Below are 14192 nucleotides of genomic sequence, written 5' to 3' on the forward strand. Positions count from 1 at the left end.
GTGGTGAATAAATAAATGCAAGTCCCTTGGCCTCCATTGTAAACGAGACAAAACTAAATAAAAAATTGGTACCATTACACTTTCCAGATCTGAGATGTAGCTACAGATTAATTTATTTTTTATTTTTATTAACAACAAATCAATACAGAAAGTACAGAAGGGAACACAAGTATATATAGATTATATATAATGGACAATCTAGCTAGGGGGTACAAATATCACATTACAATGACACAAGGACCTTAAGGGACATACATACACTTACAATTCTAACAGCTTTTTTGTTAGTAGAGTATTTAATAGTTGTTAGTAAATTTACATTTGTGTATATGAAATTTGGCCAAAAGAATAATGAAATTAATTACATAAAAATGTTTCAGCTTATTTTTATCGTATGTAAAGAATCCAAGCAGTACATCTCTCCACAATAGTGTAAAATCTTCATAAATGTGTTCAATTATAAATCTACTGATGTCTTGACACAGTTTTCTTACATGTATACAATGCCAGAAAAGATGCAACACTGTTTCTGGGTGGTCATTACAAAAGGAGCAATTTGAATTTATGTTTTCCTTAAACTTCCTCATATAGTGGTTGGCAGGGTAATATTTATGATTTTTTTTAAAGGGAACCTCCTTAATTTTGTTAACCAGTAGGTATGTGTGTGGCAACATCCAAACTTTTTTCCAACAGATATTATCAATAAATCCATTCCAATAAGGCATGACATAAGGTATAGATACAACATCCCGCTGAAACAAGGTTCGTATCGCTCTGTTGTTGAATGGGCCAAAAGAGAAACAAATCTTTCCTACTGATGAGTCAACAGGGTCAATAGAAGGTATGCTCTGAGGGTCAGGTCTTGACACGTTCCTGAATAACAGAGCAACACCTGAGGGAATGGCTAAAACAATTGCGAAATCTTTAGGTGTTACAGGGACCTTGTAAAGAGATATGAATTCCTTATAACTGAGTAAAAGACCCTCTGCATTTACCAGTTGGCTCACCAATAGGATATTATTTCAGAACCAATATTCTAAAAACAAAGAAGTATTTTATACAATATATCCCGATTATTCCATGTATAATATCTGTGTGGAGAAAAATTGTGTTTATAAATTAAGGACCATGACAAGAAAACCTGCCGATGAAAAGCAGAAAGTTTCACTGGAATTTTGTCACTATTATAATTGCACCACAACAACATGGAGTTAAGGCCACCAAAAGTAGAGAAGACATGATGAGGAATAAAATTCCAGATAGAAGTGGGTCTTCTTAGGAATTGTTTTATCCAATTGATCTTAAAAGTATTATTTAAAGTAGTAAAGTCCAGAAAATTCTGTCCACCATTCTCATAAGTGTTCATTACAACAGTTTTCCTAATGTAATGGGTACGGTTTCTCCAAAGAAAGTTGAAAAGCATCTGGCCTATCTCCTTGCTTATTTTACTGTCAAGATATAAAGATAGAGCGCCATATGTTAGTCTAGAGATACCTTCAGCCTTGGTCATTAGGACTCTACCTTTTAAAAATAAGTCCCTCTGTAGCCATTGATTTAGCTTCTTCTGGGTATTTTTAATAAGAGGGTTAAAATTTAGTAAGCCTCTAGACTTCTGATCCTTTGTAATGGTTATGCCTAAATATGTAAGTTCTTCTTTTACTGGAATACCATAATATGAAGGTCGCTTGTAGCTACAGATTTGTTTTACTTTGAATTCTATCCCGAATGACGCCGAAATGAAGGCAACAATGTTGTTTTGTTGACTTCTTCATTTGTTGAGGGTTAACTTGTTTGTTTAGGCGCATTACCACCACCTTCAGGACTGCAGTCTGATTAAAGCACATTCCAATAATATCTCCATCCATATACACTGACTGTACAAAACATTAAGGACACCTACTCTTTCCATGAAATAGACTGACCAGGTGAATCTAAGTGAAAGCTATGATCCCGTATTCATGTCACTTGTTAAATCCACTTAAGTTAATGTAGATGAAGGGGAGAAGACAGGTTAAAGAATGATTTTTAAGCCTAGACACAATTGAGACATGGATTGTGTACGTGTGCCTTTCAGAGGGTGAATGGGCAAGACAAAATATTTAAGTGCCTTTGAACGGGGTATGGTAGTCGGTGCCAGGCGCACCTATTGGTTTGTGTCAAGAACTGCAATGCTGCTGGGGTTTTCACGCTCAACAGTTTCCTGTGTGTATCAGGAATGGTTTCAAAAGTGCTGAACAAATAGTTATATTGACTATGTCCGTCCTAGTTCGCTCCTTAATGTCTTAATCAAATTACGGATGGCGATTATCCGTTCATCGTTCCCTTATGCCATAGTTTGTACATCTCAATTATCAGTCGAAACCACATTTGTGACTCGTTTCAGGAAACTAGGCATATGTCGCAAGTCAGGACTTCACACGAGTTATTTAAACGTTATTCTTTTTTTTTTAATCAAAATGTGTTTTTTGGCAAAAATGCTGGAACATTTGAACTTTCATGTGTCTTAATAACAAATGTGTATGCCATCTGTAAATACAAATAAAGTTGTTAAATTATGAGCTTAGTTGGTTTAGCCACAAAAAAAAGCCAAGAACCTTCCCGCTAGCCATGATTGGCTGAGATAATGAGTAGGCTAGACATGCCAAGAGATGAGTTTCAGATTGGTCTGCCATGTAGCATCTTCTGTCTCTAAAATGAGTTGCTCGTTATGTGTAATCCGTTCTACTGCAGTTTTTTACGAAAGATATACCATTAGCCATGGAGAACTGCAAATGTGGTGCTAATGCTCTCAATAACATTGATGCCTGATAAATTCAGGGCAGCAAAGGTCAGTGGGAAAAAGTTGTGATGGACTATTTCCTGGAGGACGATCGTGCCATGCTGACTCTCTCTGACTCTGAAAATGAATCAGACAATGAGGAAATCCCTGATTTAGGTAAAAACATTTTTAATTGAAGAACACATTGTAGAGTCTTCTGATGACAGTGATGGGGAAGAAACAGTAATCAATAGTGTTGTTGTCACGGAAGAAGTTGACCGAGTTTTGAAATCAGCGGACTGTCTGGTAGAAGCAGAGTATGACAAGGAGATGAATAGAATTCTGGCATTTGATTGCAATGCCATGGAGTCGAAAAGAGAAAACAAGGCTGTAGTATAAAACACCTGTCTCCGGATTACATTTTCAAACTAAGGGCAACAATGGCATCCGAGACAGAGAGGGAGAAAGATCTGATGATTCTTATGGCATTGCACACGGTCAGTGTGAACCAGTGACTTGACCCAATGGGCCAAGCAAGCTGTCCAAACAAAGCGGAAACAACACAGGACGTCTTACTCAATGAAAGGGGCTGCAGTCTGCTGTGAAGCATTCATCCATGTATACAGGTAAGAGTCTAGCTACAGTTTTAGATATAAGTTTCTAAATTTGACAGAAAGTGGTTTTCATTGCAAGTTAAAGCTTACTATGGCTTGCTAGCTAACATTACAGTTATGATCTGTGTGTAACAATGTTCTCAGAATTCCATTTGCATTGCTAGTTATAGCCTAATGTTAGCTAACTAACTAGTTGAAAGAGATTTTTGAATGTTCTTCGCCCCACATACACCCCTCCAACCAGACATGCTTTATCTACTCATTTTCTGAATGCAGAGTTCAACAGAGTTCAAGTGAAGGTCAAGCAAATCATAGAGAAAGCAGACTGTATTGCAATCATCTCCGATGGGTGGTCGAATAATCGTGGCAAGGAATAATTAACTACATCATCTCCAACCCTCAACCAGTATTCTACAAGAGCACAGACACAAGAGACAACAGACACACCGGTCTCTACATTGCAGATGAGCTGAAGGCAGCCATCAATGACCTTGGACCACAGAAGGTATTTGCACTGGTGACAGACAATGCTGCGAACATGAAGGCTGCTTGGTCTAAAGTGGAGGAATCCTACCATCACACCCATTGTCTGTGCTGCTCATGCATTGAATCTGCTCCTTAAGGACATCATGGCACTGAAAACATTGGATACACTCTACAAGAGAGCCAATGAAATGGTTAGGTATGTGAAGGGTCATCAAAATATAGCAGCAATCTACCTCACCAAGCAAAGTGAGAAGAAAACATTGAAGCTGCCCAGCAACACCTGTTTGGGTGGTATTTTCATCATGTTTAACAGTCTCCTGGAGGGGAGGGAGTCTCTCCAAGAAATGGCCATATCACAGTCTGCCGAAAAGGACAGAAACATCAAGAGGATCTTCCAGGATGAGGTATTTTGGGATAGCGTGGTAAGCAGCCTGAAACCTATAGCAGTAGCCGTTCGACGGATTGAGGGAGACAATGCCATCCTGTCTGATGTTCAGACTCTGCTTGCAGATGTAAGAAAATAAATCCGTATTGCCCTGCCCACTTCACTGTTGCTCCAAGCAGAGGAAACTGCAGTTCTGAAATATCAAAAAGCTTGAAGACTTCTACCTGAAGCCCACACACGCCGCAGCGTACATGTTGGACCCCAAGTATGCTGGCAAGAGCATCCTGTCTGGTGCAGAGATCAACAAAGCCTATGGTTTCATCACTACCGCGACCTTGGTCTGGATGAGGGCAAGGTTCTTGGCAGTCTGGCGAAGTACACTTCCAAGGAAGGGCTTTGGGATGGAGATGCAATATGGGAATCGTGCCAACATACCTCATCAGCCATCTGGTGGAAGGGACTTTGTGGATCTGAGGCTCTTTCCCCTGTTGCCTCAATAATCCTCCAAATCCCACCAACATCAGCCGCCTCAGAGCGCCACTGGTCTTTGTTTGGGAACACACACACCAGAGCACGTAACAGGCTGACCAATACAAGGGTTGAAAAATTGGTAGCCATCCCGGCAAATGAGGCTTTTTGAGCCTGACAAGCAATCCTCAACAAGGTTGGAAAGTGACACTGAAGATGAGGCGTCAGAGTCTGATGTTCAAGAGGTGGACATTGAGGAGGTTCAGGGAGAAGACATGGAAGCCTGAGAGGAAGACAACGAAAGCTTCAGTTTCTAGACTGTCATTTTACAGATGTATGTTGAAAACGTTTTTGGGAGATGCGGTGGATCATTCAATATTCCCTTTCTTTTGTTGTTCAGTGAAATCATCCCATGTGAAGAGTCAACTCATTTATTTAAAGTTCAATTCGTAACTAAATAGTTAAAAAAAAATTATATTGGAAGGATTTAATCATTTGCAATTATGTCCACTTATAAGGTAAAAGGTTTATGTTTCTGTCTCCATATGATATGGTAAATATATCCAATGCAAAAAACATCTACACTTAAATGGTATTAATATTAATTTGCATATATTTCCATTAATTCCCATATATTCCCGTACATCTATGAGATACTTGCTATGGGCATCACTGCTATTAGCTTCACGGCAGACATTTGGGCAAGCGATGTCAGCCCTATGAGCATGCTGAGTCTGACAGCCCAGTGGGTCGACGAGCATTTCGTACTGAGGAATGCCGTATTGCATACTCAAGAATGTGCTGGTTATCATACCACTGCTGCCATTTCAATGGCATTTGAGAAAATGTTTGAAACGTGGAAACATGAACACACTCCTAGCGCCATTCGAACAACTGACTCGAGAAATAAGCTCATCAACTGCGTCTGCAGCAGACGTGATACCCTCTGTCATGGCATTGAAACGCCTGCTCAACAAAACTGCAGACACAGACTGCGGAGTTAAAACTTACAAATATACTCGAAGCTGTGAACAAGTGATTCGGTGGCATTCTCTCTGAGCCTCTTTACTCTGTCGCCACCATGCTTGATGCTAGGTGCAAGGACCGCTACTTCAATGCAGACAAGAAACAGGGTTTACGTGAAATGTTACATACACAGCTGGACAAGATGGAAATGGACACAATGACTGCGCAACGAGGAAGAGAGGCCATGGACAGACAGAGCTGAAACTTCATTGCTGAATGTAATATGAAATCCTGGTTGCGAATGAATCAACTGAAGAAATGAACGAAACAGCACAGCAAGTAAGTGAAAAAAAATAGGTTTTGATTATGTTTTACTGGTAATTGGGACATACGTAAATGCCAACAAAATAACCTTTTGGTCAGTGTGGTGTGGTGTGTGTTTAACCTTTATTTAACTCAGCAAGTCAGTTTAGAACAAATTCTTATTTACAATTTACAAAACCCGGACGACGCTGGGCCAATTGTGCGCAGCCCTATGGGACTCCCAATAACGGCCAGATGTGATACAGCCTGGATTCGAACTGGGGACTGTAGTGACGCCTTTTGCACTGAGATGCAGTGCCTTAGACCGCAGCGTCCGTGTGTGTGTGCGTGTTACCTATTTAACTGTACTAGAATTCTTAAAAGGCCGCTAAAATGCTAAATATCAGTATTGTTTTTTTTTGTAAGGAAAATATTTGATATAGGTATCGGCCAAAAATGTCATATCGATTCATCCCTAGTGTATAACCCAATGATTCTTGAAGGATGTAACTTATAAAATGCCTCATGAGCTTATTTCAACTGTCATACCCCATTACAACCCAAAATAAAATAAAAATGTACTCCATTGTTTGTAAATGTAATTGTAAACTAACACCACAGTGTAAATACAGTTAAATATGAGTAATTACAATAAATCATAATCTCAGTCATTATTACACTGCAGTGTTTGACCCAGGCCTACATCATGCATTTTTAAGTTGATGGTATCATGGGTTCATCTAGTAGGCTCATAAAATCATTGACTTTGAAAGAAAAGCATGATCCCACAGGAAATGTTTTAAATGCTCTGTAGTTGAGAAGATTAGCAGAATCCAGAAACCAAAGAAATTGAGATAATAAACGGGGGGTAAAAATGTACATTCAATTAATTAATCATTTAAAATGATTTACCGCCCGTAAGGGCAGAGTGCCGCTAGTAACAAATGTATGTTGTTGCACAGTTTCTGTTCATGGTGAAGTGCTGGGGACACAAAACTGAGGGTTCCTCATCCATGTCCTCCCCTTCGTCAATGTGTCAGTTGTCGGCCTCCCGGGTGGCGCAGTGGTCTAGGGCACTGCATCGCAGTGCTAACTGCGCCACCAGAGTCTCTGGGTTCGCCCCCAGGCTCTGTCGCAGCCGGGAGGTCCGTGGGGCGACGCACAATTGGGCTAGCGTCGTCCGGGATAGGGAGGGTTTGGCCGGTAGGGATTTCCTTGTCTCATCGCGCTCCAGCGACTCCTGTGGCGGGCTGGGCGCAGTGCGCGCTAACCAAGGGGGCCAGGTGCACGGTGTTTCCTCCGACACATTGGTGTGGCTGGCTTCCGGGTTGGAAGCGCGCTGTGTTAAAGAAGCAGTGCGGCTTGGTTGGGTTGTGCCTCGGAGGACGCATGGCTTTCGACCTTCGTCTCTCCCGAGCCCGTACGGGAGTTGTAGCGATGAGACAAGATAGTAATTACTAGCGATTGGATACCACGAAAAATTGGGGAGAAAAGGGGATAAAAAAATAATAATAATAAAAAATAAAAAAATGTGTCAGTTGTCCACAGTTACAGCCCTGGCACCAGTGGTTCCATAAGTCCTTTTTTTGTCTGACATCTGAAAACAGAAGTTAACTTGTGTTAAATGTGATTAACCAAGATAGCAGAATACGCCTGTGCAAAACATATGGTTTGGTAGGTTAGGGGTACAACTCACTGCCTCAACTAGGAAGAAATGTCTATTAAGTAACCAAGAGATACAAAAACAGTTGTTTTTTTTACAAAAACTGATGGCGTTTCAAACAAATTTCAAACAACTGAAATGCATACCTCTTTGGTCCACAGGGGATGAAACAACAGATTGCAGGCTTGGGGACATACCTCTGACTTAACAGAATAAAAATATTTCTTCCACAGTTCAGTGGAACTTGGATCATAAAACAAACAAAGAACTCCAACTGAATTATATCCATAAGAACAATAAGGATCGATAAAAGTTATTCCTGGGAGGGGGGAATCCTCATGTTTCGCCAAAATTAAAAAAACTAAAATTATTGGGTTCAATGTGTCCATTATAATGCTGTGCCAGAGAAAATGTATTATGCTCAGGTATTCCTTCCACCAACAACAGTAGGCATAAGAGTAAATAGTAGGCTGAGGGAGCTCGCTCAGTTCTTCTCTTCCTATAAACTAATAATTCTCCCCTTCAGTAGAAGTCTTGGTTGTTCATTAGAAGGGCATATCTTCTCAATGAAATTACACCTACATTAAAAAATAAATGTTTCCCCACGTCCCTCAACTTTAAGCCCTTAACTTGTATTCTGCCTTTGTAACTTCACTCAAACTGACTATTCTCAGCAGTGAATGTCATGGTTTTGAAGTGTGAACCACCACAATATTATCATGTGCATTTGCACCAAATTATATTATTTTCATTTGACTCGAAGTGTTGAAATTGTAGCCTATCATTTAAACTGTACCGTGTTGGTCGGTAGTGAACTACATGTAATTCAACTAGTAATTTAACTGCATTTTTCAGTAGCTTGGTGGTAGTTTATATAACTAAATTCAAACCAATATGTTTTTTGTTGGGGACAGCCTTATATTCCCAACAAGTCGTAGTGGGAGGACCATACAACATTTTATCGCGTGACTCCCAGTTTACTTCGAAATGGTGGTTTTTACGGGGTCAATATTTGCGCATAAAAGCGTTTTTTTACCGACATTTCTAACATAATTAATTTTACAGACACAGAAAGATTCAATTTTGTCTAGCATATTTTGTTTTGTCGACATTTGGAAGGTTTAGCAACAATGTCACCCTATCCCCATAATAATCCCACCTCCTGAATCCAATTGTTTGACATGGGGGAGGGGACCAGTAACTTCATGATCAAACTATCACTGTTGAAGCAAGTAAGTTTTCATACTGGTCATCATACTTTGATCTGTTTTAATCCAAATATCATAACATTTCATGAAAAACATGATTTTGACTGTTCATGACCTTTAAGGGTTGCTTAACTTCTACCCGTGTGAAGTAATTGTTAGCTCAGTAAACTTTATTTTCATAGTAGCTTCCCCAACACAAAAACTGTAGCATCATTATAATAAGAAAGCACATATTAAAGTTTGAAAGATTTTACCAATAGTAGAAAATTGGAGTAAGTAACAGGAAACTAATATTAGAAAACAGCATTCAATTTTGTCTTATATAAAAATTACTCCTTTATTCTAATTAAGGCTAACATGGATCCTGGATGTACGAAATAATTCTAAATCGGGGATATGGAACAACACTTACTAAAGCAGTGATATAAGGTTCTACGACAGAATTCTTAACCTATTTTCTAAATAATCTTCCAAAAGTGTGCATACCCTTACTAAAAGAAATTTAAGTCCATCAAACTGCATACTGAGTGTCTCCTTTAGCACTAAAGCTTAGGTCTCCAACCCGCCATGTTTCCTGACCATCATCAATTGCAACACGTTGTTCCACCTTTTTGCCAATAATACTTCCAAAATCAATGGGCAAAACCAAGACATTTTTCTGCTCATATTCCTTCCAAAGGTCAATCCACCAATCTATACAGAGGTCATCGTATTTGACTTGGAACAAGTTCACACCGTTCTCCTCTTTCATTTTCACAACTGTCCCGGAGAAGAACTCAATATTGCCGTCGAGGGCTTGCTTTACACGCTTTCCAAGGAGCTGCTCTGAGTGAGAGACGACTGGGATCCTATTGTCGCTCAGGCTGTTTCCATCGACTGAAAATAAGATAGAACACCTATGTGTATTGTCCTGTTTACCCCCCACCTTTGTTGATCCTGCCTTCTTTAGGGCACTTGCCCCATATGGACAGTCAAACTCAAAGTAAACGGAGCAAGATTCTTGGGCAGTGGTGGTGGGTTGGTCCATTCTTTCCAGCATTTCACAATTCAATGCTTCATCAGCCAATACCTCGTTTTTGTTCATGCCTGACTGCATTTCCACTTGTTTTTGTGAGGTTCTGCTACAGTTCTTGAGTTGATCCTCTCCATCATTCATGACCTCATTCTTCTGAGTTTTGCATCTCCCTCCATTTCTTGAACCCTCAGCCCTACTCAGCTTTGGTTCTCTCTCTCTCACACTATTGCGTTCTATAAGTACCCTGTCAACAGACTGAGGCCCTTGTTCAGATGCATTTACTAACACAGGCTGTGGTTCCTCTGTAGCTTTGACAACTGTTGACACATTCCGTTTCAAATTTGACACAAGCTTCTCCAGGCTCAATTTCCTCCCTTCAACTGAGGTATTAAAAATACCCCTCTCGTTTTTCATACCAAGAACAAACCTCCTAAATTGCAGTTGGCATACCACGGCAGAATATTTGCTTTCTTTACATAAAGAGGCCAACTGCTTATCAATAATCTTAACACTGTCCCACAAACCACCATACTGCTGCAACTCAGTGGTCAACTGCTGTATCACGCTGACATCATGACTGTCATTAAGGGGCCTCTTACAACGAATCAATGCATCACTTAGTCGCATAGGTTTCTTCCTCTTTGTTACAGATTTTTCTGGAATTGTTTTGTGTGTTTTTTTCAGGTTCTTCCTCGTCTTCTGCAGTTTCATCATTCCCAGAATCCATCGTGTCTTCTTCCATGTTTTTGGAAGGGTGGAGATTGCCTCTCTCAATTTGTCTTGTTCCCTCTCTAAACATGACTCTCTGCTTCACAGACTCTTGTGCTGCTGTCAGGATTGATTCTTTTTTCTGTTTGTCCAAAGATAAGTCATTCCCATGTGCGGTTCTTCTTGAACATTACCATGCAATTGCTATGCTTCAAGTGCTATGCTTGTTGCCTTTGACATCATCAAATAATCTAAGACACTTAAGTCCTTCTCTGAGCTCACATTTGACTCTAGGACAGCCTTCAACATTCCTCTGAGGCCATCTGGCAAATGATTGCTTTTATGCTGTAGCTGATCAGCCATCATTGTACAACATACCTTCAGAAAACTAGCCAGAATCACTTCTACAATCTAGATGGTCAAGTCAAAAAACTCTGAATCTGTCCACATAGTAAGTCTTTCCAACACAAGCTCCTTGGGCATCTCTATGTCATCAAACAAGCATGCTGTTCCTTCAACAACCTGTCTTCCATCCTCTTTCCATTCTTTGAGCTTGGTAATGAGAGTTTGGTAGCGTGTTTCCATCTTCAATGTGTCTCCCATGGATTTGAAGAGGGGATCAATTATGATCTTGGAAATTAGACCTAGAGCTCTGCATCCGGCTTTGAACTGTTGGACCTCAAAATCAGCAGCAACTCTTGCAAGAAAATTGTCGTCATCCAAGTACTCCCTAGTAGTGAACTCAACCAACTTCTTGTGTACGCTGTACGCTCCAGCAGCATTATGAAACAGAGTGTCAATTCGGTTTCCTCTGAATGGGGCCAGAGGCACGTCATCAAACTCGCCTTTTCTGGTCAAATAGGCTTTGAATTTCTCAGACTTTCCATCCTTTGCTTGGATCGTATCAGTCACAGTCCTCACCAAGCACACTGTTCCAGACTCCAGTGAATTTTTACTACTGTCTGGCAACCTATTGGCTCCAACTTCCTCATGTTCAACAATCATCTTTTCCCACAATAGAAGAGTTGCCTTTGCCTGATGAGCTAAACTATCGATCGAATGCAATCCACAGAAGACCTCATTCACACAGGATAGCTTGGCCTTTTCAGAATGAGTATAGAAGTCATACCGCTTAACCATCTTTGGCAAGATGTCTGATTTATATTCAGAAATAAGTTGTTTAAACCCTGTTTCTAGGACAACACAGTCATCAAAGAGACTTGTTATTTCGGCAAAGATGCCCCTCTGATGACCACCCGTGTCTTTATCATTTACTGCAGCCGCAACAATGTCCTGGACCATTTTGCAAACGATGTTAAACTGATCTACTTCCACACCAGCGCTTTGCTCTCTTATTTCCAAATGACAACAATATCCATCCTTCATACAGACGTCAGCATTTTCATGTTCATGAACAAATTCAGCTGCACCAGTGTCAAGAGTCACCTGATCTGCTTCAAGGACAAAGTGGGTTGCCACCGATGCAGAAGGAAGCCTCTGCTTTCATGCCAAGCATTTTGTTGAGTACTGCTTCTACAACCTCAGATACTTTGCTGCAGTTGATCCCCTTGTTAGCAGTTAAATCCAGGTACAATTATTTTATATTATCATTGAAGATGCCATTTTTAAGTGTTGGTACCTGTTGGGTGCGGAAAGAGTCCAATTCATCCTTAGTTTCTGTGTACATTTGTTTACAAAAACACACTTTCTCCTTTAACTTCACCAACCTGGGGTCTGGTTCAGTTCTCACATTCTCTCTCTGTCCTTTGTTACACACAGACATCTTAGATAGTTTTTCCTTCATCTTCTTGTATCTACCGAACAGGAACTTGTTGTCCCTATAAGCTCTCTGGAGTTTCACTCCTCACTCTTTCTTTGCCTTTTTCAAATGAGCTTTGTGCTCTTTCAGAGTGTCACATTTTTCTCCCAGCATCTTGATGACGAGTCACTTTCTATCAATCACCATTTTGAGGTTGTATTCGTCTTTCACTAGAGATACAGTGCTGCCCTCAACGTCTATGTCGGTTTCACTGGACGTCACTGGTGATAGTAGGCCTACACCTCTAGCTGGGGTCACTTTTTTGGGGTTATTAGTAACAGGCAATGTAAACACTTGCTCCTGGTATGAAAGCTTCTCTGTCAAGCGGGCCAAACACTTTAACTGGACCACCACTCTTTTAAGTTATAGAACTACTCTCTTAGAGAAGCCTATTTTCTGTTGCTCACTGTCCAGAAAAATATCAAAATTGGACTCGAAGATACTTAGGATCGCATATCTGTATACTCCACCTGCCTTTTTAGCACATTTGTGAACTTCTTACATTACGCCATTTTTCAACACATGCAGGTCATGTTTTTTCTTTTCAGTTGACTTTGATTTCAAATCCAGGTCAAATCCTATTTGCTTGCAGAGAGGATAAGAGTTATTGTCATATTCTGTGGTAGATACTGAATTGCACTGATTTGAATCAATGCTATTCCATTCCCTGACCTCCAACTCAGCATTCACTTTCCTGATTTCCTCTTGTACTAGAACATTCTTTCTGGCTTCAACAGCAGGAGCAATCCGTGATTGATCTTGGTTTTCCAGTGCATTATGACTCAAGACTGTAGATGCAGTTGCAATACAGAGGGTTGGGAATACAGAGTGAGAATGTAGGTACCAGTTTTTTTTATTTTGCAGTGGATCACCAATCGTCTCTACAGAATTACTTGCCTCTGCTGGAATTGTTTAGAAGGTGTTTGTGTTCCTCTGCTACTGAGTTCGTTTGTTAATTGATCTTGTGCCTGTCCATTACTTACTCCAGTCTTTTCAAACACAGGAACTAACTGTCCCTGTGTTGTTGCATGAAGAATGCTAACAGTTCTTAAAGAGACAACTGAACCTATGGCAATGATAGGCGAGACCTCCCTCTCTTCCTCCTCAGGCTTTACATATACTTCCATTGACATTGTGTTTGACAGAATTGCAACAAAAAAAGCTAGCCTACTTGGATAAGATCACTTATGAAATGTTTAGATTGAATCCCTCAAACAATTGCTCATTATTTTGTTTGCATGTTCATTTAGTTACCACTTCCAAGACTTTAGGCTAAACAACTGCTCCCTAATCACACCAGTAACGTTAATCACCAACAAAACAACCAATATCTTGTTAGCTAACATTAGACAGAATGTTACAAGTAACTACATGGATTCAATGTAGCAAGTTACTAGCTAAATAAGTTAGTGTTGTAGTTGTACATGTCGCTGGTTAGCTAAACGACAATCGACATAATAACATTAGCTAACTAACGTTATCACCAAATATAATCTTCCTCGGTTAGCTACCACCCACCCAGGCAACTACGGGAGTTAGCTAGCATCGTTAGCACGACATCCGTAAAATCCAAGTTAGCTGGTGACAATGGAACAAATATACACAACCATTCGGAAACGAATGACACTGTTTCGTTAAGGAACTAACGTTAGCTTATTGTTATCTAAACAAACTTCGCTACCTAGCTTGACCTCTAACCCTTCCCGCCAGCTAGATGGCACAGCTGACTACCTGTTTGTAGTGAATAGATACTGCTCCCTCGGATTGTCGACTCCGTCTAAAAGCATTCTAGGAGACAC

The 14192-nt window shown here is 40.3% G+C and overlaps 1 protein-coding gene across 1 annotated transcript; it reads right to left on the reverse strand.

Moving 5' to 3' along the window:
* Positions 1-90: 90 nt before the first annotated feature.
* On the reverse strand, positions 91-10580 carry LOC129854126 (uncharacterized). The gene is made up of 2 exons (XM_055920874.1): positions 7790-10580; positions 91-7577 (listed from the first exon to the last, which is right to left on the reverse strand). Exon 1 carries the CDS (start codon positions 10578-10580, stop codon positions 9363-9365), a length of 1218 nt encoding a protein of 405 aa, XP_055776849.1. The 3' UTR covers positions 91-7577; positions 7790-9362.
* Between the last annotated feature and the right edge of the window lie 3612 nt (positions 10581-14192).

The sequence above is a fragment of the Salvelinus fontinalis genome, chromosome 4, assembly GCF_029448725.1.
Source record: "Salvelinus fontinalis isolate EN_2023a chromosome 4, ASM2944872v1, whole genome shotgun sequence".
Taxonomy (NCBI): Eukaryota; Metazoa; Chordata; class Actinopteri; order Salmoniformes; family Salmonidae; genus Salvelinus; species Salvelinus fontinalis.

Excerpts from the sequence above, each read along its gene's own strand:
- LOC129854126 (XM_055920874.1), bottom strand. The coding sequence starts at position 10,580 with ATGATGAAACTGCAGAAGACGAGGAAGAACCTGAAAAAAACACACAAA.